The 25,021-nt window shown below is 38.3% G+C and overlaps 1 protein-coding gene across 5 annotated transcripts in view; it reads left to right on the top strand.

Moving 5' to 3' along the window:
- Positions 1 to 22,626, top strand: part of LOC129707246 (calcium-responsive transactivator-like) — a 76,532-nt gene extending 53,906 nt beyond the window's left edge. For 4 of the 5 annotated variants that reach the window (XM_055652124.1, XM_055652121.1, XM_055652123.1 and 1 more), the window contains 2 exons: positions 786 to 903; positions 21,542 to 22,626. In XM_055652124.1, coding sequence (XP_055508099.1) covers positions 786 to 903; positions 21,542 to 21,579 — 156 coding nt within the window. In that variant the 3' untranslated portion in view covers positions 21,580 to 22,626. The remainder of the gene's footprint in view (positions 1 to 785; positions 904 to 21,541) is intronic. The other variant, XM_055652126.1, reaches the window with a different exon arrangement.
- Positions 22,627 to 25,021: the final 2,395 nt, after the last annotated feature.

The raw sequence follows: 25,021 nt of genomic DNA, 5'->3' as shown, positions 1-25,021 counted from the left end.
ATGAACTGCCCTGGTATGCTTATTATTTTTCATGCCAAATGAGACATCTTTGTTATTTAAAATATTACCTTTGCTTAACTATAAATATTTTATTCATTTAATTTTCTATGTCCAAACTTCTACATGTTTGGAACAAAACTGAGTTTATGGTAAAGATTGATTGTGAAAATTGGTATACTTCTTTTAAATGTACCATAAAATGGGTAAATAGTTGACTATTCAGAAATAATTATGTTCTAGATCAATTGAGTGCTATAAATTTTAATGTATAGTACTCCCAGGTACACTTTGCAAGGATTTGTTTTCCTTTAGAATTTCAGAAATGTCAAAACTAATGATTATTATAATTACCAAAATTTACTTTTTATTCATGTTCATCATCAAAAAAGAGAACTTAATATTTTTCTTACCTAATCAACAGATTCTTCACCGTGGGGTAAAGGCAGATTTCCGAAGATAGGAAGCAGTTACATCATTAAAAATGCAGGATCACTCAGACATTCACTATTAAACACAACAGCACTCCCTGTTTAATGTTGTGCCACCTTCCATTTGATGATTTATTCCACAATGTATTTGTCTGCATCACTGCAGTGTTTGTCTGACAATCCCCTTAAAAGCTCGAGGCATAACCCTGTTTGTGTGATGTTGTGGTCATGAGGCGTTTTCCTCTCTACAAGATATTTGTTTATACTGAGGAGTGGTGAAAAAATCAATCACTTGATGATTTGTTCCCACACTCTGGTAGATGCATTTCCTCAGTTGTTCTTTCTCTTTATGCTCAGTGCAATAATCCAGCTGAGGTGCTAGACGTGAGTGTGGGACTGCAAATCAACACAGCCAGCACCATGACTTCAAGTCAGAAACGGGCCTCTGGCACAGCTTTGGAGGTACTGCATACAGGTGAGAGCAGCACAATCTCGGGCATCAGAGACAGCGTCTTTAGTGGGTACATGTGGTGACTGTCTGGGATACCCTTGAAGGTTCTCCAACCCTCAAGAAATCATTCAGTTGATACCTCCCCTTTTGACGTCATGTCTTAAGCTATTCCTCAGTTAAGTATGTCCAAGAGGAATGTTCTTATGCCACAACTTCCCTTCCATGCATTAACCTGGCTGCATGACCATGGCCATTTGTGAATTTTATTACCAACAGTAATGAATACCAACTAATCAACATAACTAAACGGTTTCAAAGCAGTGTGCAGTTAGATGGACAATATTAATTAGGCAGACCATCAAGGCCAGATGATTTTCATCATTTCTCCCCATTTCAATTGTTTTTACTCTATCCCCAGAATATTTTGGCACTAAATATTTTACTGTAGACCACAAAAAGCAACACATTCAAGTTGGTGGAGTCATTTGCGATTTTATTCTACTACCATGTTTTGGGCATCAGAAATGGCTAAAATTCTTGCAAAATAAATCAGATGGAGAATGACACTTGAACATCTGGATACTTCAAACTATGGAATCAGAAATTTAGGAGCAAAATCGAGCTATTTAATGCATCGTGGCCATGACATAAAGAGAAGGATTATACATCCTAATTTCACTATTCAGCTCTTGATCCTTAACTGTTTTGTTTACAACACTATAAATGCATGTCACTTTTTCTTGAACATTCTCCTTATTTCCCTTCTTATTGTATCAATTGCCTCATTAAAGAAAATAGGTTTGTCCAGTCAACTTTAATCCATAATTTAATGCACCTTGGTCTCCCTGAGCCTCCTCTGTTCCAAAGAATCTGTATCCAGTCATTCATGATAACTAAAATTCTCTATTCATTGTAATATATTTATTTTTTCCCTCTGCATCTAGTGGAAGCACATTTAGTAATGTGATGACCAAAACTTCTGTGTTCTTCAACTGTGGCATATCGCATCTCCTTACTCTACCTTGATTAGTATGGGAAAGTATATTTTTTGTCACAATTACAACTACCTCCCACACTACCACAAGAAAAGTGCACTTCAGGATCCCTCCAGTAATGTATCAATTCAATTGGATTGAATTCAATTTTCCATTGATATGCTCACGTGATCAAACCACTGAAAACTGCTGCACTCTGCAGATTCCAATATTACAAACTGTAAGCAACTATATAACAATAAGCGTTTTTGCATAATTCACAAACATAATCAAGAATCCTACATGTTTAAGTCTTGGATCTTCGTACAACAAAAAGCCGTGAACCTAGTGCTGAACCCTATAAAACCTCTTTAGCCAATCTTCCAACTATGTCATTATCTATTACCCTTTGCTTCTGACTGCTGTGGATCAATATCCAACTTTCCTTTGGACCCCATAGCTCTCTGACGATTATACCATACGGGCTGTTATCAAATCCTTGGTAAAATCGATGTAAACCAAATAAAATGCATTTTTATTTTTCAACATTCCTTATTCAGAATAGGCAAACAGAATCCTCCTTTACTATATCAATTTGAATACTTTTTCATTAATCTCTTCTTCCTTAAGTAATACTGATCAACAATAATTTGCCCCGTATTAAGTTTATAGCTTTAAATATATCCTGCTCCTTTCTTAAACAATGTTACATTATTGTGAATCCTCTGGCATTCTGCCTGTAATTGGAGTGAACTGGAAAAAATAAACTGTACCTTTGGTATTTCTTTACTTGGTTCTCTTAGGACACTGAGGTACATTTTGTATGATACAATTGGTTTATTTACTTTAGCAAGATGCCTAAACCTTGAATATCTTCACTCATTTTGTTTATCCTATTGAATATTCTACACCACTACCTTAACTATATTTTTTTCTGTAGTGATGATTTTTTCTTTTATCAGAATATTTTTAAGTACGAAACCAGGAAAACACATAAGCTGCCCTTTGGTATCTAATCAATTGTTTTTTTTTACTTCTGGTTATTTTAACATATTAAAAACAACTTTTTTCCCCCTTAATTTCAGTTGATTATTTTTCATATTTTTCAGTGTCCTTTTCCTCCCTAACTTTGATTTTTATTCTTGCATTTTGGCACCTGTATGCATATTTCCTATTATGTAACAAATTCAACCTCGTATGCTTCTTGACATCCAGGGATGTCTTGATCTAGATTCTTTGTGTGACCATCTTTAGCTCTAAACATTCACTATCATCGTCTGTTTCCGACTGGTTCAACACTGCTTTAGTTGGAGTTTTTGTTCGTAATCCATTTTTGCTGAAGCACATTTGGCATAGCCTAACTGGTCCTTCCTCAAATTAACATTTTTGTACTAGCCTGTCTTACCTTTTCAGTGGCAATACTAAATATAATTGAATTATGATTTCCCCCATCTAAATAGTTCATTCTGATACTCTTTCCAACTCCATTGCTTTATATTCAATGAAAAATTCAACCCCTGGCATAACTATTGTGGTTGGAGTCAGAACATTACAGGTTTTAGTCCCACACCAGTGATCCGAGTATAAAAATCTAAATTGACTTTCATTATAGTACAGAGGGAGTGCTGCACTGCTGGAGATGTTATCTTTTAGGAGAGCAATTATTTCAAAGACCCATTAGTCCTCTCAGAGAGATGGATAAGATCTAATGAGACTATTTTGGAGAAGAACAGAAATATTGTAAAATGTATCCCTCATTCAATATCACAAAAACATCTTTGGGTATTTATCAAATTGATGTTAATCGGAGCATGCTGTAGGTAAATTGGCTGTTGCATTTCTTGTATTACAACATTTGTATGTTTTAACAGTGATTCTTTGATTATAAAGCATTTTGAAACATCTTTATGTTTTGAAAGATGCCAATCAATTCTTTTTTTCTGTTGCTGCATACTTTAGCAGATGACTTTATAAAATTTACAGAGAATTATGATGACCATTTTGCTAGTTATGGTGTGCTTATTTGAGGGAAAAAAAGAATATCAGAATGATCTCATTGGATTGGATGACCTTTTACTAGCCTTACATGCTCCAGTTATATCAACTATTTGTGACGGTAATGCAAAATAAAGCTTAGAAACATAGAAATTAGGTGCAGGAGTAGGCCATTCGGCCCTTCGAGCCTGCACCGCCATTCAATATGATCATGGCTGATCATCCAACTCAGTATCCCATACCTGCCTTCTCTCCATACTCTCTGATTCCCTTGGCCACAAGGGCCACATCTAACTCCCTCTTAAATATAGCCAATGAACTGGCCTCAACTACCCTCTGCGGCAGAGAGTTCCAGAGATTCACCACTCTCTGTGTGAAAAAAGTTCTCCTCATCTCGGTTCTAAAGGATTTCCCCCTTATCCTTAAGCTGTGACCCCTTGTCCTGGACTTCCCCAACATCAGGAACAATCTTCCTGCATCTAGCCTGTCCAACCCCTTAAGAATGTTGTAAGTTTCTATAAGATCCCCTCTCAATCTCCTAAATTCTAGAGAGTATAAACCAAGTCTATCCAGTCTTTCTTCATAAGACAGTCCTGACATCCCAGGAATCAGTTTGGTGAACCTTCTCTGCACTCCCTCTATGGCAATAATGTCCTTCCTCAGATTTGGAGACCAAAACTGTACGCAATACTGTCTCACCAACACCCTGTACAACTGCAGTAGAACCTAACCTCCCTGCTCCTATACTCAAATCCTTTTGCTATGAAAGCCAACATACCATTCGCTTTCTTTACTGCCTGCTTTAAAGCTTCTTTAAAGCTCTTTAAAGCTTCTCCTAATAGTTCCTAAATTGACGCTCAGTGAAGAGACAGAAGCAATGCCAGAATGAAATAACAATAAAAACAATGAAAGTTACTCTTCCAAGGCCAAGGCAAAACCATGTTGTATAAACAGCAAAATAAATTTCATATGTGGCTGATTGTGCCATCACTGATCACCCGAGAGCTTGATACTATAACGAGTCCTCTCTACCCATCCTCTTGAAGAGCCCCAAAATACTGATACTTCCACAAAACTGGGTTGATGTAGCTATTGAATCCTTCAGAAAAAGCCAGATTAATCAAATGGCATGTTTGCTTGAGTACTCCGCTAATTTTTATTTTTATTCTTGTTTGATGACTATCGCAGTTACTCCAAATCAGTCCTTTACTCATTAGAAGTAAACTGTTGAAGTAGAAATACTTCAAATGTTAAAATTATTCTGAAATAAAAGGATGTGGGGTTATTCTTTGTTTTCTTCCTCTCAAACATAAGCACCAAAACTTAAACCCATTAAGCCTGAAAGATTGTGCTCCGGAATAACCTACAATTCAATGCATGACAAAAAAACTGCATGGTTTTTTTCTATAATTTGTCTACATTGTTTAAAACAAATGATAGCAAAGGCAACGTATGCAAGAATTGTGGCATTGTAAGAAAATTACACAGGGGTTTGATTACCTTTTGGGTTCAATCCCATTCCTGGTAGGTGAAAAGTATGATTTGGATATTTCCAAGGTGTTTAAAAGTACAATTTTATGAACCAACATGCCAAGATTAGTAATAATCACCATTTTTTTAGAACTCGTATACTTTTGGATATTAGAGGCAATTACTGAATCAATCTGATCTGAATTTGAATACAGGTGCACAACCTTTTATCCGAAAGCCTTGGGACCAGACACTTTTCGTAATTCAGAATTTGTCGGTCTTCGGAATGGAAATTTTTTAGCGTAGATTTTAATGGCTGGCTAAATGGTAGAGTGCTCGGCTCATATCCGCAAGGTCGCGAGTTTGCGCCTTGATCCCGGCAGTTACTCGGTCGCGAGTTTGAGTCTTCAATGTAGTTTTTTTCTTGCAGAATAAATGTTTGTATGAAATGCAGTGTAGGAGAGGTGTACTGACTGTGTGGGCAGAACTTTGGAAGTGATTGCCCACCAGTCTAAAAAGCCGCTGTGTTTCCCTGTCCCTGGGATAGTAGGGGGCGATCAAACAGCACAATACCCCCCTCCCCCTCCAACTCCAGAGGAATCCTCTCCGTGATGGGCCGCTACGGCGACGTGGCAGTTTGCCCACAGCCCGAGCTGCGCGACCCCAAGAAGAAGACGTACCTTGCACACCATCAGCTTCTGCCCCTACGTGTTCGCCTGGAGTTGGAGCGGGGCTGGGCTGGAGTTGCTGCTGGCTGTGGGTCTCTGGGATCTCCGTGCTTGCAGTGGGCCTGGGGGTCGCTGTCCCGTTGGTCCTGACGTCTCTGGCCACCCCCCTGGACTGGAGCTGAGACTGGGAACTGTACCGGCCTTGCCCCCTCCCTCTGCAACTGCAAACAACCCCACTCTCCTGCAAGGGCGGTACAGTTCCCGGAGGATAGCAGGTGGCCGGAGACGTCAGGACCAACAGGAACCCGCTCCCCGATGGGCCCCTACGACGCCCCGAGCTACGCCCCGTCATCCGCAACACAGGTTCCTCTGTAGTTGGAGTGGGGCTGGGCTGGGCTGCTGCAGGCTGTGGGTCTCTGGGTTCTCCGTGCTTGCGGTGGGCCTGGTGGTCGACATCCAATTGGTCCCGACGTCTCCGGTGACTGCACTGTATGCTACCATCGCCGACATGAAGACAGTGCAAAGCCCCCGCGCCGGTGCAATGAGCGGGGAGCTGGAGAGGGGAGGGATGGGGTCACACACATGGCCGGGAAGCAGAGGGGTGTAGGTGGGGTGAAATTGAAGGGAGCGACAATCTGCTGCCGCCTGCACGCTGAGTTGAGAAGTTCCCACGCAAGACTCATGATACACTGTGTATCGTGAGTCTACCGTGGGAACGTTTTAACTCAGCGGACAGGTAGCAGCATATTGTCAATTATTAACCCTCCCGCGCAATATACCCTCACCTTCTCTTTTATGAATGGGGATTTAGTTCCCCTTTCTTCGAGGACCGACCGGAGGTTCCGCTGTCACCTCTGCGGGCCGCCCTCGGTGAACGTTTTCAAGGACCTTTCTTCAAGGACCGAAAAAATGTCGTTATTCGGAGGTTTTCGTTATTTGGATCTTCGGATAAAAGGTTGTGCACCTGTACTACAATTGATAATTGGGCCCTTTTTTAAAATCTCAGATAGGATCATGGGAATGTAACAATTTTGTATACTTTTTGTATGTTGCTAGGTTTCTCCTTCAACTTTTTTCTCTCCACTCTTATTAAAGCAGTCCCCCAGTGCAGATCATAGTTTCAAAGTCACCAGCAGTTCCATGTTCATCAACTTTTTTCAAAGGGCTATTTTCAAGAGTGTTCCTATTATAAAGGAATGACTCGGATCTGTCCATACATAATGTATCCAGTGTCCTTTGGCATTCTTCCACATCTAGAATAGGAATACTTTATTGTCACATGTGACTAGGCACTGTGAAATTAGTTGCTTGCATACTCAATGTATACAATTAAAGCTATCATGTCATAAAAAGTGATCAAAATAAAATATTCGTACAATTGTTTTCTAATGTAAGGTGACATATGCCTAGACATTGCTTAGTATCATTACAATATGTTACTGGTGCATTTATTGATTGACCAATTATTCTTTTATTTAAGAACACCTTGCTAGAAAATTCAGTAGCATAATAAGCATGAGGTGTATTTTTAAATAATCCCGAATGCATGTCCCTTTCTTAGAGTTGTCATCCAGTTTAGGTGATCGGGAGGTGTCAGCATTTCAGACTTTTTTGTGTTACGTGGTAGACTTGTGAGGAGTGGGGGGGAATACTGCCAGCTAGGGATGTGACTTGTGGTTGGGTCGAGTGTGTAAGCGGATTAAAGATTGTGGGTCGGGGAATGGTCAGTGGGCATGTTCCTTTATTTATTTTTTAACCCAAAAATAATTTATTCACCTATTTACAATAATATGTACAATACTAAATTATTCAAAACAAACCCACCACCACAATACAAGCAAAACAAATATTCTAAATAAGCTATTATACAACTATATCACCATCCTTATTAAGGATACATTCCACCCCCCACTATGCCCAGCAGTCCTGGAAATTCCCCTGGGTGCCAATGGATGGTGCATAGTCCCTTTCTAGTACTACCCGGGTGCGGCCGTAAACCCGGAAAAGGGGTAGGCAGCTGGCTCGGGCAGAGCCGTCTTCCGCCTGGCGCCGTGACTCGCAGGTGGTCAGCTTGGCCAGGCCTAGAAGTAACCCAACCAGGACATCTTCGGCCCTACCGTCTCCTGTACGCACATGGTGTCCAAGTGGGCATGTCCTGGGTGGAGCTTGGATGTTTATGTAAAGAGGTTTGGCATTGGGGGATTATTGGAGGTAAAGATTGTCGGAGATTAAGGATGTTTATCCTATCTTTTGAAAAATTTCTGCTAAATTCACACCCTGGGTAGAGCTTTTTTAACTATTGTCCTTTACCACAGATTGGTGCAGGAAACAAAATCTAATTTAAGGTTATCATTACATTTTCTGAAGAATACTACTTGTTTCAATTTGGAAATTTTACTTCATTCACTGAATTTAGTTTTAAATTCCCTTGGATAGGCCATGTTCTATATTATCTTGGTTAATATCACCCCTACATTAACACCAGTAATGTACAGGTAATTTGATTGATGCTGCATTTTAATTTGTAAGAGCTTGCGGTGCAGAAATTATTTGTTGTTTTTCGTAAAATACATCATTAGCTACATTTTCCTACATTAGTTTTCTAGTTTTTTTGGGATACCCAGATGTCCTGAAAGTTGATTTGCTCTGTTAGGCCTCTTCTATTGATCTTTTTGCCTTTTAATTAATTATTTTTTAATTTGAGAAGTGTTTCCGAGCTCTGTTGCTACTTGTTAACTAAGCATTGGCTTATGTGGTTCCACAGCAATAAGGACTTTTATGACTGTGTGAAACAACCTAAAGCTACCAGTTCTTTGCTGGCCAGCTGCTTGGTTTCATGTTGGAGGCACAAAAGATTTGTGATCCCGTCCACAGAAAACATTACTTAATTGGTAACTCACAAGTGTAACAATAAAACCAGATTTTTTTCAAAATAGATTTACAAATTAGGCAGCATTGGTTCTTATGACTGAGATTTTGAATCATATGGATCTTTAAAAACAATTACCTTGAGTCAACAGCTCTGAACCATCACCATGTATTGCAGTGGTATCTGAAGGTAGTGCTAAACAAGTTCCAGAAATCTAAATCTTTAAATAATGCTGGAGCAATTTCTGCACAGCTTTTGATGATCAGCAACTGCCTCGGGCTTGCAACCAGTTTAATTCCTATTTTGCACTGACATTGATGCTGATCTCAAACAAACTGTTTATCTACTGCTCCATTTCACTGAATCCAGACAGTGACGTGTCAGCCTAAAGGCTTTCTACAAAATATTTTCTCTATGGTGTATTTACCATCTTTTGTCCCTATGTCAGTTTTGTTAAACAATTACTCTATAGTTGCCTCAAAGCATAATTTCAACCAGCAAGATCACATCTGATGCATGTTTTGCTTAAATATTTATCCTGGCTGAGATGTTTGATTTTTGATTGCAGTCAGCCTTATATTTCCTGAAAATGGAATATGTAATTTCTTGATGAAAATGCTAATGTAAGGATTGGAAAAAATATTTCAATTGTAGACCTGATTGATATATCACTCATGATGTTTCAGTTCCATCTTTGAGTCAGCACTGATATAAAATCTTGGACAATTTCAAGAATATAATTTAATATCAAGTGATATAATGGTAATGCTCAGTGACTGAAGCTATGGATATGATTACAATAGATGTACTTAAAAATATTAGATGAAATATTTCCAATGTTCTGAAAAGGAAAGAAGTAGAAAAAGCAGAAGCATTGATCACAATACTTACCGTAAGTTCTCATTGGCTAATAGCTAATCTTAGATGACTTTAAGAAAGGTGAAGAGGGTCTCCGGGGAAAATATAGATCAGGAAGCCGAGTTTTGGCATTATTATGCCTTTCTGTTTTAATGAACAATTTAATCTCTTGATCCGGGGATCAGCATTACAAATTTTGTGGATGATATAAAACTGTACAAAATCTGCATCATTATGAGAATGATTGTAGGTTTCATGTTGGTAAAGTAAGCAGAGACATGGCAGATGAGCACAAAATGGCAAAATATGCAAGTGGTAGATTGGATTGGATTGTTTATTATTGTCACTTGTACTAAGAGAGTGAAAAGCTTTGTTTGGATGCTATCCATTCAAATCAAATAATACTATACATGAATACAATAAAGCTATTCACAAGTACAACAGATAATGCAAAGAGAAAAAAAGAGTGCAGAATAGTCTTACTGCATCATAGATTTTTGGAAAACAAAAGTAGAGTTTGCATTTATTACAATCTATTGTAATATGGTGTGCTATTGTAGGTTTTGGGGTACACTGATTGCTTGGCAAGAGTTTGGAACATGAGTGGATTAGGGGATGGTGGATCAGGTGAAATGGGGAGAATTGGCAGTTCAGTAGGTGGGCTGCAGGCATGATCAGAGGGAGGGGAGAAAGCCAGGAGTCATGAGCTGGGAGCTGAGGTGTGAGTGACTTCAAAGGAAAACAGAAGTGAAATTAAATTTAAATTAAATTAAAAGGAACATCTAAGTCGGGTTCGCAGCACCATCCTACCCACCCACTCACCTCCTGCCCTTTAAAACTGCACTGCTGCAGGGACAGCAGTATTAATAAAAATGAAGCAAGAAGCAAAAAGATGCAGATGCTGGAAATTATATATTACAATAGAAATTGTAATAGTCAGCAGATCAGTTATCATTTTCAGCTTAGTGACAATCAAAAGTTCAAATCAAAAAAGAAAATATTTTTGACCCCTACACTTTCTCATAGAATGTGGCGTAAACCTGAGCAGTACATCTTCGATCTTGGCATATTACAGGCTGTCAAGATTTGATATTGAATTTGATAGTTTGGGATAACCAGTCTTTCATATTTGTGTCAGAACCAGCCAGATCTGATATGAAATGATGTACAGGTATCATTAACTCAATTATTGGTCTACATTGATGCTACCTAATCTGCTGGGTATTTTCTTTATTTTAGATTATCAGCAACTGCTCTGTGCAGAATATAACAGTGCCTTATGTCTGAAATTCTAGGCCTCTGTGATTTATAGATAGAAGAATAGAAATGGCAAATATTATTTAAACAAAGTAACAAATCATGATTTAAATATTTTATAGATTAGGAAAACATATATATAATGAAATGAGGCCTAATTAAGAATTGCCAACCTGGTTTTCAGTTGTATTTTTCACTCTTATTTTCCCTGTGACGTAGAAAGAGAGATGATGCTTGCTTTCTAATTATTCGGTAGTCTGCTAGTTGTTCTGAAGAATTGCTGATTAAAGTGTCACAAAGCCAAGAAGTTTCCTTCCCCTGTGTCTTGATTCTGGAGATATTGTAACAAAGGTAAAACAGTTATAATGGGTGACTTCAATCTACATATAGATTGGGTGAATCAAATTGGCAGGGGTGCTGAGGAAGAGGATTTCTTGGAATGTATGCGGGATAGTTTTCTAAACCAACATGTAGAGGAACTAACGAGAGAGCAGGCTATTCTAGACTGGGTATTGAGTAATGAGGAAGGGTTAGTTAGCAGTCTTGTTGTGCGTGCCCCCTTGGGCAAGAGTGACAATAATATGGTTGAGTTCTTCATTAGGATGGAGAGTGACATAATTAATTCAGAAACAAGGGTCCTGAACTTAAAGAAGGGTAACTTTAAGGGTATGAGACGTGAATCGGCCAAGATAGACTGGCAATTGATTCTTAAAGGGTTGACGGTGGATATGCAATGGAAGGCATTTAAAGACTGCATGAATGAACTAGAACAATTGTTCATCCCAGTTTGGCAAAAGAATAAATCAGGGAAGTTAGTGCATCTGTGGATAACAAGGGAAATCAGGGATAGTATCAAAACAAAAGATGAAGCATACAAATTAGCCAGAAAAAGCAGCCTACCTGAGGACTGGGAGAAATTCAGAGTCCAGCAGAGGAGGACAGAGGGCTTAATTAGGAAAGGGAAAATAGATTTTGAAAGAAAACTGGCAGGGAACATAAAAACTGACTGCAAAAGCTTTTATGGATATGTGAAGAGAAAAAGATTAGTTGAAACTAATGCAAGTCCCTTGCAGTCAGAAACAGGTGAATTGATCATGGGGAACAAGGACATGGCAGACCAATTGAATATCGACTTTGGTTCTGTCTTCACTAAGGAAGACATAAATAATCTGCCGGAAATAGCAGGGGACTGGGGGTCAAATGAGATGGAGGAACTGAGTGAAATCCAGGTTAGCCGCAAAGTGGTGTTAGGTAAATTGAATGGATTAAAGGCCGATAAATCCCCAGGGCCAGATAGGCTGCATCCCAGAGTACTTAAGGAAGTAGCCCCAGAAATAGTGGATGCATTAGTGATAATTTTTCAAAACGCTTTCGATTCTGGAGTAGTTCCTGAGGATTGGAGGGTAGCTAATGTAACCCCACTTTTTAAAAAGGGAGGGAGAGAGAAAACGGGGAATTACTGACCAGTTGGTCTAACATCGGTAGTGGGGAAACTGCTAGTCAGTTATTAAAGATGGGATAGCAGCACATTTGGAAAGTGGTGAAATCATTGGGCAAAGTCAGCATGGATTTATGAAAGGTAAATCATGTCTGACGAATCTTATAGAATTTTTCGAGGATGTAACTAGTAGAGTGGATAAGGGAGAACCAGTGGATGTGTTGTATCTGGACTTTCAGAAGGCTTTCGACAAGGTCCCACATAAGAGATTAGTATACAAACTTAAAGCACACGGTATTGGGGGTTCAGTATTGATGTGGATAGAGAACTGGCTGGCAGACAGGAAGCAAAGAGTAGGAGTAAACGGGTCCTTTTCAGAATGGCAGGCAGTGACTAGTGGGGTACCGCAAGGCTCAGTGCTGGGACCCCAGCTATTTACAATATATATTAATGATTTGGACGAGGGAATTGAATGCAACATCTCCAAGTTTGCAGATGACATGAAGCTGGGGGGCAGTGTTAGTTGTGAGGAGGATGCTAGGAGGCTGCAAGGTGACAATAAATGTGAGGTTATCCACTTTGGTGGCAAAAACAGGAAAGTAGACTATTATCTGAATGGTGGCCGATTAGGACAAGGAGAGATGCAACGAGACCTGGGTGTCATGGTACACCAGTCATTGAAAGTAGGCATGCAGGTGCAGCAGGCAGTGAAGAAAGCGAATGGTATGTTAGCATTCATAGCAAAAGGATTTGAGTATAGGAACAGGGAGGTTCTACTGCAGTTGTACAGGGTCTTGGTGAAACCACACCTGGAGTATTGCGTACAGTTTTGGTCTCCTAATCTGAGGAAAGACATTCTTGCCATAGAGGGAGTACAGAGAAGGTTCACCAGACTGATTCCTGGGATGTCAGGACTTTCATATGAAGAAAGACTGGATAGACTCGGCTTGTACTCGCTAGAATTTAGAAGATTGAGGGGGGATCTTATAGAAACTTACAAAATTCTTAAGTGGTTGGACAGGCTGGATGCAGGAAGATTGTTCCCGATGTTGGGGAAGTCCAGAACAAGGGGTCACAGTTTAAGGATAAGGGGGAAATCTTGTAGGACCGAGATGAGAAAAAACATTTTTCACACAGAGTGGTGAATCTGTGGAATTCTCTGCCACAGAAGGTAGTTGAGGCCAGTTCATTGGCTATATTTAAGAGGGAGTTAGATGTGGCTCGTGTGGCTAAAGGGATCAAGGGGTATGGAGAGAAGGCAGGTACAGGATACTGAGTTGGATGATCAGCCATGATCATATTGAATGACGGTGCAGGCTCGAAGGGCCGAATGGCCTACTCCTGCACCTATTTTCTACGTTTCTATGTATAAGATCTCTATAGGAGGCTCTCCAGCCTACACACACTATTTAATAATATTCAGTAATATCCTTTGCATCAGTGGCATTTAGAGTCACCAGCTTTATATCCTCCTTTTGTGATTGAGCATATTTAGGGTTGATGGAAACTATGCTTCTCGCAAAATTACAGAGAACAGCTGATGTTTCTGAATCATAACCCAACCTGTGAGCCTTCTGTTTAAAGTTTCAGTGAGACTATGGCAGTACATTGGAGGCAGATTGATCTTTTAAAGTCAAATTGAATAATTTGATTCATTCAGAAATTTTTGACCTAGGCAGTGACACTTCAACTTCAACAACTGTGCAAAAATTATTTTATCCAGAGTTGATCTTACTAGTGATCCCTTTTGAAGGAAATTGAAGGTGGCATTTCTGAGTCTCATCTACAGCTGATGATGTCCATCTTGGTGATGAAGACGTGAACCACCACATAATCAGCAATTTTATTGCTGAACTAAAATAAATATACAAAAACCTGTTTTGGATCCAGAGACAAACCGAAGATTCATGTGATTCCTAATTGGACCTCTCACAATTCAACACGATTTCTACACTTTGCTGCCCAGCACTCTGAGAAAGGCATCCGTCCTTGAAGTGGCATTCCTGGTGGCACACTGCAGCTCCCATGGTGGAGGCATCTATGACATTCATCCAAAGAGACATGCAACAGGTGAATGCAAAGATGGAGTTCACCCTCCAGAGGGTTGGGGGATTCATAGGTCTGCTACAAAAAGAATCCGGAAGCTGGTGGCCACAATAGTCTTCACACATAAAAATCCCTTCACAAAGGATCAACGTGAAAATAAATTTCATGTTCACAAAATTTGTCATGGAGATCTGTAAAATATTCCATAGAAAAGTACAGCACAGCAACTAGACCTTCAGCCCACAATGCATGTGCCAAACATGATGCCAAGCTAAATTAAACTCCTCTGGCTGCACATGATTCATATCGGTATCTAAAAGTCTTAATAACCCCTATTGTATCTTCTTCCACCACCATCCCTGACAGTGCATTCCAGGCACCCTTCACTCTCTGTAAAACTACTTGGCCCACACATCTCCTTTCTTCTTTCCCCCTCTGTCCCTAAAGCTATGCCCTCTAATCTTTACCATTTCCATCATGGGGAAAAATGTTCCAATTATCCATCCTATCTATGCCTCACATAATTTTATATGCTTCCCTTAACCCCTGCTTAAGAAAAAAGCATGTTAAGCGTGTTCATGCAGAGGTGTGAGTTCTTTAAATGAAAAGCTATTTATCAAGAACCACAGAAATGTTATAACAACCCATTAAGTATTTGGAACAGTGATTCAATCAAATATGTTAAAATCTCTGCAGATAGATCTGGAGGATATGAGAGATTTTTAGATGTCATCTAGGAATATTTCATCATTGCTATACTGGATTGGTACTAATATAGAGCATGTGGAGTGGGTTAGTTGGTGTGCATTAGGGATTACAATTTTGCATGCTTCTTAAAAAAAGCATCTTCCTGTCAGGGTTTCTCAGATGGTTCTTCCACTCTTCATCCAGATGTGCGATGAGGCTGTGGGTATTGTGAAAGGAACTATCCTTCTGCTCCTGCTGCTTTTCAGGCTTTGCTTCATGGCTCTCAGGCTCTGGGTCTCTTTGATGCCATTCAATTGTTCCAGTGAGACTGTTCCATGGCAATAGTTGTGGGGAGCTTTGAGCAACAATATACAACAAGGTGGAATTGTGTGGTGTGTGATGACTAATGTTAATAGATGCATGCCTGAAGCTGAGAATGAGTCAGACATAATAAAGTAAAACTGACTTGTCCAAGTTCTTGATTATCGCAGTTTCATCCAAAAATGATTACTGGTGCCACCCACCCTGGGTAAAATAGAATTTGGCCTGGATGAGAGGTAAAAAAGTACCAATTATGATCTAGTCTAACCTAGCATATTCTTAAGAAGTCACTGGTGATTTTTCATTTTAATATAGCAAGTATTCAGATATGTATTTTCCTGTTTCTCACAGCCTTTACCATTGACTAAAATTCTTGGCATTGAAAACTCCTAGGAATGAGTAGAAACGATTTCCCCCCAAATGCTACATCCATAAAGATATTGGGTCTAAGTCTCAGTGGCTTTTTATCCCCATTCGTTCTTCAGTTACTCTCAAATCTTTTGTCAAATTCACAATGAATTTCTTATGAAAGACACTCTACTGTGTAAAATTAAGGATAGTCAAAAACCACGATATCCCACTTTGCCTTCTCTTGATCCTCATCTGCTTTCAGTCAGATTCTTTACATTACGTGAACTTGTTACGTTAATTTATTGCACTCTAACAAGTGCAACTGTGGAGAGGTACAGACAATGGCCCAGTACTGACTTGTGGTGGAGAGACATGCACTGCGGACGATCTCCGCAGAGGCACAGATGTGGCACTAGCTGTGGCAAAGCAATGGCAGAACGTCGTCTGACACACGAGCGAACTAATTGCATATTTATGTTATTGCATTGTGAGTGCAATAAGTGAGTAAAATTGAATATGAAGGACCACTACATCTTTGTTTCACAAAAATAGGACATTCTTTAACTCTTGTAGTCTTTTTAAATGAACTGCACCTGTGAAATCGCAATGCCGAGGTTTTATTTGCAGTTTCTTCCATTGCTCAATACTCAACAAAAAATGTTGAATGACAAGCTTTTGTAATTTTAGCAGATGGAAGCAACTAAGCTAAAGCCACTGTCCCACTTTCACGACCTAATTGGCAATCTCTGCCGAGTTTGCCCTTGACTCGTACTCGCAGCATGGTCGACACGAGGTTGTAGGAGGTCTTCGTAACTCTTCCTCATGCTTGTGAGTGGTCTCCGTGTACTCATGGCCTCAAGTAGGAAGCGGCGTGTTTTCCAGCCTGATAAAAAATGTCCACGGGTAAAAGAAAGGTTGCAGATAGTCGTAGGTCGGTGACTGGCCCGAGAAACAAAAATGCAAACATTACATCATTTTATCATGTGATCATGTGATCATTTTCCACTTGCCGCTAGTCGTAGTTGGTCTTAGGTGTGGAAGACTGAGGTCGAGGGGGGTCATAGGAGGTCGTAGACAGAGTCGTAGGAGGTCTTTTACTTTGGTGAGTCAACACGACCTTGACATTTTTTTCAACTTGTCTAGAATCTTCTAAACTTGTGGATTAGGTCCTCCAAGTGGGACAGGCCCTTCAGGTTCTTTTCTTTCAATTTATTTCTGTGCTCATTATTAATAGATTTTCAAAATAAATCCTTATTGCTCAGAGGACCTGATTGTAATTTCAATATGGACAACCACTGAAATCCTTAAGTTCTTCTTCCTTGATAATCACCTTTTCTAAAAGATAAGGACTTCCAGCCATGTAATATGTATTTCTCATCAAATTCTCTGGATTGATACTGTTGCTAAAAGTACTCCTTAATTTTGTATTGTCCCTAGATTTTTTCAGGTGTTAAATTCTGATCCCAAACGTCACTTATTGAGCAGCTTTGGCACTTTGGGACTATTGAGTCCTGTTGGTCTTTCTTGGGATTAAGGTCCTATTTCTTCTGATTTATGGGAAAGAATATAAATACAATTACAAGTATTTGAATGATCTCATTTGGAATTAGTGGCTTGCTGGAAATTACCAAGATTCAAAATAAGTTTGATGGCAAAATAACATTAATTTGGACCACTTTTAGAGTAATTTACTACTTGTGTTGAGATTTTTGTGAGAAAACACATTTTGCAACCAATGTCGGAAGATCTTGTTAACTTAAAATGATTAAAAAGACATATCCCAGTTTAGTCATGCAAGGGATCCAGAGGCTTGAAGGTAAACTGCTGAGTGCATTATCTAAGATAGCATTACCCACCAAATCAAAAGATGATATAATCCAACAGCTCACAGATGATTAGTTGTTAATTTTTTTTCTGTATCTTTCTACTTGACAGCACTTTACCAGACCTGATGAGTTGTGAGATTTTAAATGAATGAATATTCTTGTTGCATTAAATAGGCAAAAAAATGGATTTGCATTGAATCTTCTAATGTTTGCAGTAAATTTGACAAGGTTATTAAAAAAAATTCTGTTTTTTCTATTACTTTGAGAATTTTATTTGCCGATATATTTTGAAAATGAAATTGATTTTATTTAATATTGCATGGGGATAGTTCAAAATAAGTTATCAGTGGCTTTAAGTAACAAACATGTAGGTTACTTTTGACAATCTTTATAAATCCCCATTATAAATGTTTATTTAGCACCCCATATATGGTAGTTTAGTTTATGTATCTTGGAGTATTTTGATCCATTCCCTATCTTCTCCAACCTTGTTAAAAATCCCCATGTTACCAAAAATGTTTATCATTTTATATCCTCAAGAAAAGCATTTCATTGTTGGCACCAGATTCAATTGAGTCGATTAGATTGTGCATTAAAATTGAATATCTGTGTACACAGTGCAGAACTTATTTTCAACATAACATTTTGAGATTAGTGTTGCTATAACATGCTGTGTGAGAGATGTAACGCGACAGGGGTTTTATACAGTAATTTCTTCACACAGTAAGTCTCTAAAGGTAAAAATTCTGTCAGAAATATATAGATAGAAATTATGTAATAGTGAAACACTTTTGGGAGCATTGACCAGCAACTTGTATGCCATGAGTTGCAAGCAGAATTCCTAACACTCCTTATGGTTAGATGAGATGAGTTGAGGGAGAAAAGTTTTGAAAATGGCTTAGAAACTGTTTGCAAAGTCTTGCACGCGAAAAAAAGTTCCTGATTTTTTTTACAACGGTGTTGACTATTTTTTACTACTTTGTACTTCTGAACAGCAATTGGGAGTTGTGAAAACACAAAATACTGTGGATGCTGGAAATTGGGGGAGGGGGGGAACAGAAAATGTTGGATACATTCAGCTACATCTGTGGAGAAAGAAGTAGAGTTAAAGGGCCTGTCCTACTTAAGCGACCTTTACAGGCGATTGCCGGCACCCGTGATAGGTCGCCGAAAATTTCAACATATTGAAAATTCAGCAGCGACCAGAAAGAAGCTACGACCTCTCACGATCATACAGGCGACCCCTGGCGACATGTCGCGGGTGACCTCTCATGATCATAGGAGACCTCTCACGACCACACAGCCTTTATGGTCATGAGAGGTCTCCTATGGTCGTGAGAGGTCTCCAAAGAGTTGTAGCGTCTTTCTGGTCGCTGCTGAATTTTCAACATGTTGAAAATTTCGGCGACCTAGCATGGGTGCCGGCAGTCGCCTGTAAAGGTCGCGTAAATGGGACAGGCCCTTTAACATTTTGAGTCAATGACCTTTCATGATCAGTACTTTATCAAAGCCAACAAATGAAACGTAAACCATCGAGGGGGAACAAGATAAAAAAGGACCCAATGTAAATTCTGTCAGAGGCAGAGCCGCTTCAAGGTGGCATTTACTGAAAGAGAAGTCGCAGAGAAATAAAGAGTAATAAAAAAAGTGTACATGCTGGAAACCTGAAATAAAAGTAGAAAATTCTGGAAGTATCCAGCAGGTCAAGCAGCATCTGTGGAAAGAAACAGTTACTATTTCAGATCAATGAAAAATCATTTTAACTGAATGTTTTGATAAGGCATTTGAAAATATGCCATTAGTAATCAACAATGTTAACATTTTCTGTAGTTAAATTATATATAGAAGGCTAGAAATATCGATGTGAAAAAAAAGTTACATAATAAAGACATTTAATAGTAATGTATTTTTGAACCAACCTTTTTTAAACAGAATTTATATGTAGTTCATATGGTGTATAGTGGTAAGTAGAAATGTGTTTTCTTTGTCGATTATGTGATATAGTTAGGCATCAGGTTGTACCCGCTGCTGAAATTTGGTTTTATTAGATTCTATTGATTTTGGTGGAATAAATGTGGTAACCTGAGCATAGTAGACTTACATTACTTTATGCTTCATTCCACACTTTGGATTTTAAATTAATTTTTATATCAATGTCTTCTGAGGTCTGGATTTATATTATAGAAAATACGGGTTCAAATTCAACCATAGCAGTTTGAAAATTAAAAATAATTTAAATATAAAAAGTAATTAGTGTCAATATAAACAACTATGAAGCTATTGGTTCATACTAAAGAACCAATTGTTTGAACTAATTGTCTTTAAGGAAGGCACCTGTAACTCATCTTATAACAATATAGTTGATTCTCAACTGTACACTGAACGGGCCACATATTTAATTGGCAGTTATATTTGATCATTGTGGCAATTTCAATGATTCTAAAAGCATCCCTACGGTGCCTCCTCGGGGCAACAAAAATAATCCTTGATGACTTTATCCTCATCCAGAGAATGTATTTATTTAAAAAACCCAAGATGTAAGGAGATGGCTTCTCTCTGTGACTTTGGACATTGAGAGTGTTGTTAGTTGTTTCAGAAGCATGAATAACACACACCAGATTCTCCTAGCTTACTGAAGAACATACAGTGCTCTCCATAATGTTTGGAACAAAGACTCGTCATTTATTTATTTGCCTCTGTACTCCACAATTTGAGATTTATAATAGAAAATATCACAGGGTTAAAGTGCATATTGTCAGATTTTATAAAAAGGCATTTTTATACATTTTGGTTTCACCATGTAGAAATTACAGCTGTGTTTATGCATAGCCCCTCCCCCCACCCATTTCAGGGTACCATAATGTTTGGGACCTGTCCGACAGATCAGAAACAGTCTTCAGGAGTCAGGTGTGGATTTGTCAATAACCAGCGTCCGCAGAAGACTTCATGAACAGAAATACAAAGGCTACTCTGCAAGATGCAAACCACTGGTTAGCCGCTAAAATAGGCTGGCCAGGTTACAGTTTGCCAAGAAGTACTTAAAGGACCAACCATTGTTCTGGAAAAAGGTCTTGTGAACAGATGAGACGAAGATCAGAGAATCAGAGCAAAGTATGGAGGAGAGAAGGAACTCCCCAAGATCCAAAGCATACCACCTCATCTGTGAAACACCGTAGTGGGGATGTTATGGCCTGGGCATGTAGGGCTGCTGAAGGTACTGGCTCACTTACCTTCATTGATGATACAACTGCTGATGGTAGTAGAATAATGAATTCTGAAGTGGATAGACACATCCTATCTGCTCAAGTTCAACCAAATACCTTAAAGCTCATTGACCGTCAGTTCATTCTACAGTGACAATGATCCCAAACATACCGCTAAAGCAACAAAGGAGTTTTTCAAAGCTAAAAGATGGTCAATTCTTGAGTGGCCAAGTTAATCACCCGATCTTCATGTCTTTTATATGCTGAAGAGAAAACTGAAGGGGACTGGCCCCCAAAACAAGCATAAGCTAAAGATGGCTGCAATACAGGCCTGGCAGAGCATCACCAGAGAAGACATCCAGCAACTGGGGATGTCCATGAATCGCAGACCAAGCAGTCATTGCATGCAAAGGATGTGCAACAAAACTATGTATAAACACAGCTGCAATTTCTACATGGTGAAACCAAAATGTATAAAAATTGCCTATAATAAAATCTGGCAATGGGCACTTTAACCACACGTGATTTTTTTTCTATTACAAATCTCAAATTGTGGAGTACAATGGCAAAAAAATAAATGATGGGTATTTGTCCCAAACATTATGGAGGGCACTGTATTTGGTTAATTTCACATTATTGTATTTGTCGTATCAATTTTATTGTCAATTCATTGATGTTGGGTTATTTTTCTTCTCACAGGCACAGTACGGAAACTACCAGCAATAGGCAACAGCTGATTGTCACCACTGAAACAGTCATGTATACTACTTTGAGTTTTTTTTTACAGAGTACAATAAAGCATGGACTGTCATATTTCATGTCTGAGAGATAGCTCAAAGCAGCTTCTGGTTGTAGTAGAAATTTTCATCCTTTTCATGGTGAATAGTACCATTGCACTACCAATGACAAGCCAATGCGTAATAGTTTTAGAATTGGTGCTGTGAATATTGTATGTTTTAAATTGTTGCACTGTTGTACAATTGCATCTGTTAATAGGATTTCAAGTTGATTATTAGTGCCCTTCCAATGATCCACCACAGAAACATGAGATGGGTTTAAAAGTTTGCAGATGCTCTCTGAAACAGTGAATTCTCCTGTTGATTTAAGTATCTGTGTGGTTATACTAAAATTTGCACTAAGATTTGTTTCTTCCATTTTTAATGCAGTATCTGAATATTGGATATAGGTCACTAAATGTCACTTGTGTTTTTAGTAAAAACTGATTTGAAAGCAACATGTTAAGTTTGTGCACGAAGTTTGCAGTTGCATTTACCAGTGAACAAAACTTTGTAGGTAGTTTAATGGAAAGCACGTGTCACCTTGGCCATAAACCTTACACCCTGGATAGGACAGCGGTAGTTACTGTTCTTACATTTGATTTCTCTGAGGAAGGCAGTATATTCTGTACATAATTCCTATCGCATGTGTTAAAATTGGCATTGATAATTCCTCACTAACTTTTTTAGACATGTGACACTGAGTAAGTGTTATTGCATTGAGATGGTGTCAAAGCCAAGATACAAAGTAAAATAGCATGAAAGAAACGAGGGCCTCAAAAGGGCAGGATAAAAGTGATTTTCAGTTGATAATAGTTTTCAAGAATAATGTACACAGAAAATAATGATGAATCATGCAATTTTTTTTTAGTATGGTATTTTCCTATTATTGCCTTGGGTATGATTTTTGAAAAGTATCACAGAACAATTGATTCTAAGAATGTTGTATTTGAGTGTGCAATTTGTCATACAACTGAGTAATGAAGGTTGTGTGTGTGTGTGTGTGTGTGTGTGTGTGTGTATATATATATATATATATATATATATATATATATATATATATATATATATATATATATATATATATATACAATCTTCATTATAAGCAGTTAATGCTGTTGAGCTGTAATAATTTAAACTCAATCACTCCAAATTGCTTTCATGTTTGCAATGATCATGCAGGAATTTTACTGTGGTTGGGTAATTTTTATATTTTTCTTTTGTAGTTTTGTTGAAAGTTGTCTTCATTTTTTAAGATGTGATACAGGGCTACACTGGTTCTGGATTAGAAATCAAGTTTTGTTACAGATGACCTGCTTGACTCAAGGCACTGGTTTTCTTCCATCAGAAGACCAATCGTTTGTTCTAAGACTCTATGCTGTATAGACACATTCAGTCAAGTCACCAGGCTATAAGTAAATGGGAAACCTGTTATTAATCAGTCCACTTTAATTGTAGGGAAGGGTCAGTCAGTCTATCTGTTTTAATACCTGATCAGTGTTGGCAGCAATTATAAATACCTCTGTAAATTGGACCACGCCATTTCTGAACCAAGAAACCTCCCAAGAGCAGAGACTGGGAACAGTTGAGATAAAGTCTGAGAAATGTGTTAAAATGAATGTGTACATTTACTTCCATATTTAACTTTGTGTTTAACCAGAGAAGTGTGTACTTTATAAAAAAAATATTCAAGGGAATGATGAAGTATTCTAAAACAGTCCAAAGTTAATCAGATTATGTAAATATTAAAAGCATTAATTCCAGAATGCACCAGCTTATGTAACTGGAGGATCTTTGTGTAATGTGGGAATGCGAGGACATGTGATTAATGAGCACTGGAAGCTAAACTATTTGCTGTAAAAAAAAAAATTGTATTTCAATGTACAATCACATGAACATTTTGCATTTCATTTGCTGATAGAGCCAATGTTGTTTTTGTCTTGCTGTTAAACAGCCAAATTGCTAAAATACAGATTGTACTGTGACAATCACCTGCTTGTTTTCAAGAAACAAAAAACTTGAGATTTTAGTAATACAGAATTTTTTGATGAAATCTGTTGTAATGTAATACGTTAAGTCTTTTCCTTCTCATCATTATCTAATAAAACACTAACCACTGAGTAGATGTTTGTGTACCTCTGTAAATAGAGGCAATTGCTGTTTTAAATTAGTGACCAGCAGGCTTTGATGTAAGTACAAGTGAGTTGAATTGTCTTGCCTGTACAAGAAATTTCATGTTGCTATTTAAAGTTGTTACATTTTAATCTTCAAAAGAATCTAATAAATAACTGAGTTCATTGTTAATGTACTATTCGTATGTAACTATCCATTGAATTGGATTCATTATTCAATCTTTTCATCGAAACAAAATGACTGATGGATCTGATCAAAAATTATCTCGTAATTCACCAGATTTTGAGATAAGGCTGGAAAAAACCTGGCAGCACAGACAAGGTATGGATTATCTTTATTTTTCAAGCTATTGATATGACAGTGTTGCTTGATATGTGAGTATCAAATAATGTCATGGTAGAAATTCAGAATATTGAAGTGGAATCCTAAAAAGACACTGCTTCTGAAAATACATCTAGACTTCTTTGTGACACATCAGTTAGGTGTAATTTAATTATAATGCAAGATTAACAATCAAAAGGCCTTGGTTCAAATTCCAGCACAGTATGGCTTGAAGCTGAGTTCAAGTCTCCCCCCCTATCAATTTGTCAGCTGGCAGGAATTACTACAAATGCTGTTGACGTAATTTTTAAAATGTCATTGAATTTCTCTTCAAAGGAAATCTCCCATTCAAACTTGCTCTTATATCCTCTGCATTATATGCATACAACCTGTATTGCTTTACTAATACCCAAAAACAAATTTGGGAAATTCTAAACAGTGGCCATTCATTATTCAATCCCCCAAAGTTTTCTGGTGAGGGGAGGGTGCTTTCAAATGCCCTGAACTATCAAATCAACACTCTACTGTGTATACAATTATTACATGGTGCTTTTAATGATTCTTTATCTGTCATTGTAGACATATTACACATCGAATGATCAAAACCATTTGCAAATACAACTTCAGTTTGTTGACTATCTTCAAATGTAATCCAGGTTGTGTGTCTGTTGCAGTAGTGACGAAGTGCTGCACTCCCAGAGATCCATGCTTAAGGAGAGACGTTAAACCAGTGAACCCTACCTCTGGATGTGAAGGATACTAGTGTTAGTAGGCACATTGGACCATCTCCTGGTATCTTGGCCAGTACTTAATCCTCTTGTGGCACTTAAAATAGATGACCTAGCCATATTTAATAAGTGTAGCATCTTGCTTTATGCAGGTTAGCTGCTGTGTTATTTTGCATTACATCTGCAATACCTGAGGGCAGTTGAATAAAATGTTCCCACCC

The sequence above is a fragment of the Leucoraja erinacea genome, chromosome 21 (assembly GCF_028641065.1).
Source record: "Leucoraja erinacea ecotype New England chromosome 21, Leri_hhj_1, whole genome shotgun sequence".
Lineage (NCBI taxonomy): Eukaryota > Metazoa > Chordata > Chondrichthyes > Rajiformes > Rajidae > Leucoraja > Leucoraja erinaceus.
This window is presented reverse-complemented; position numbering and strand designations above follow the sequence as displayed.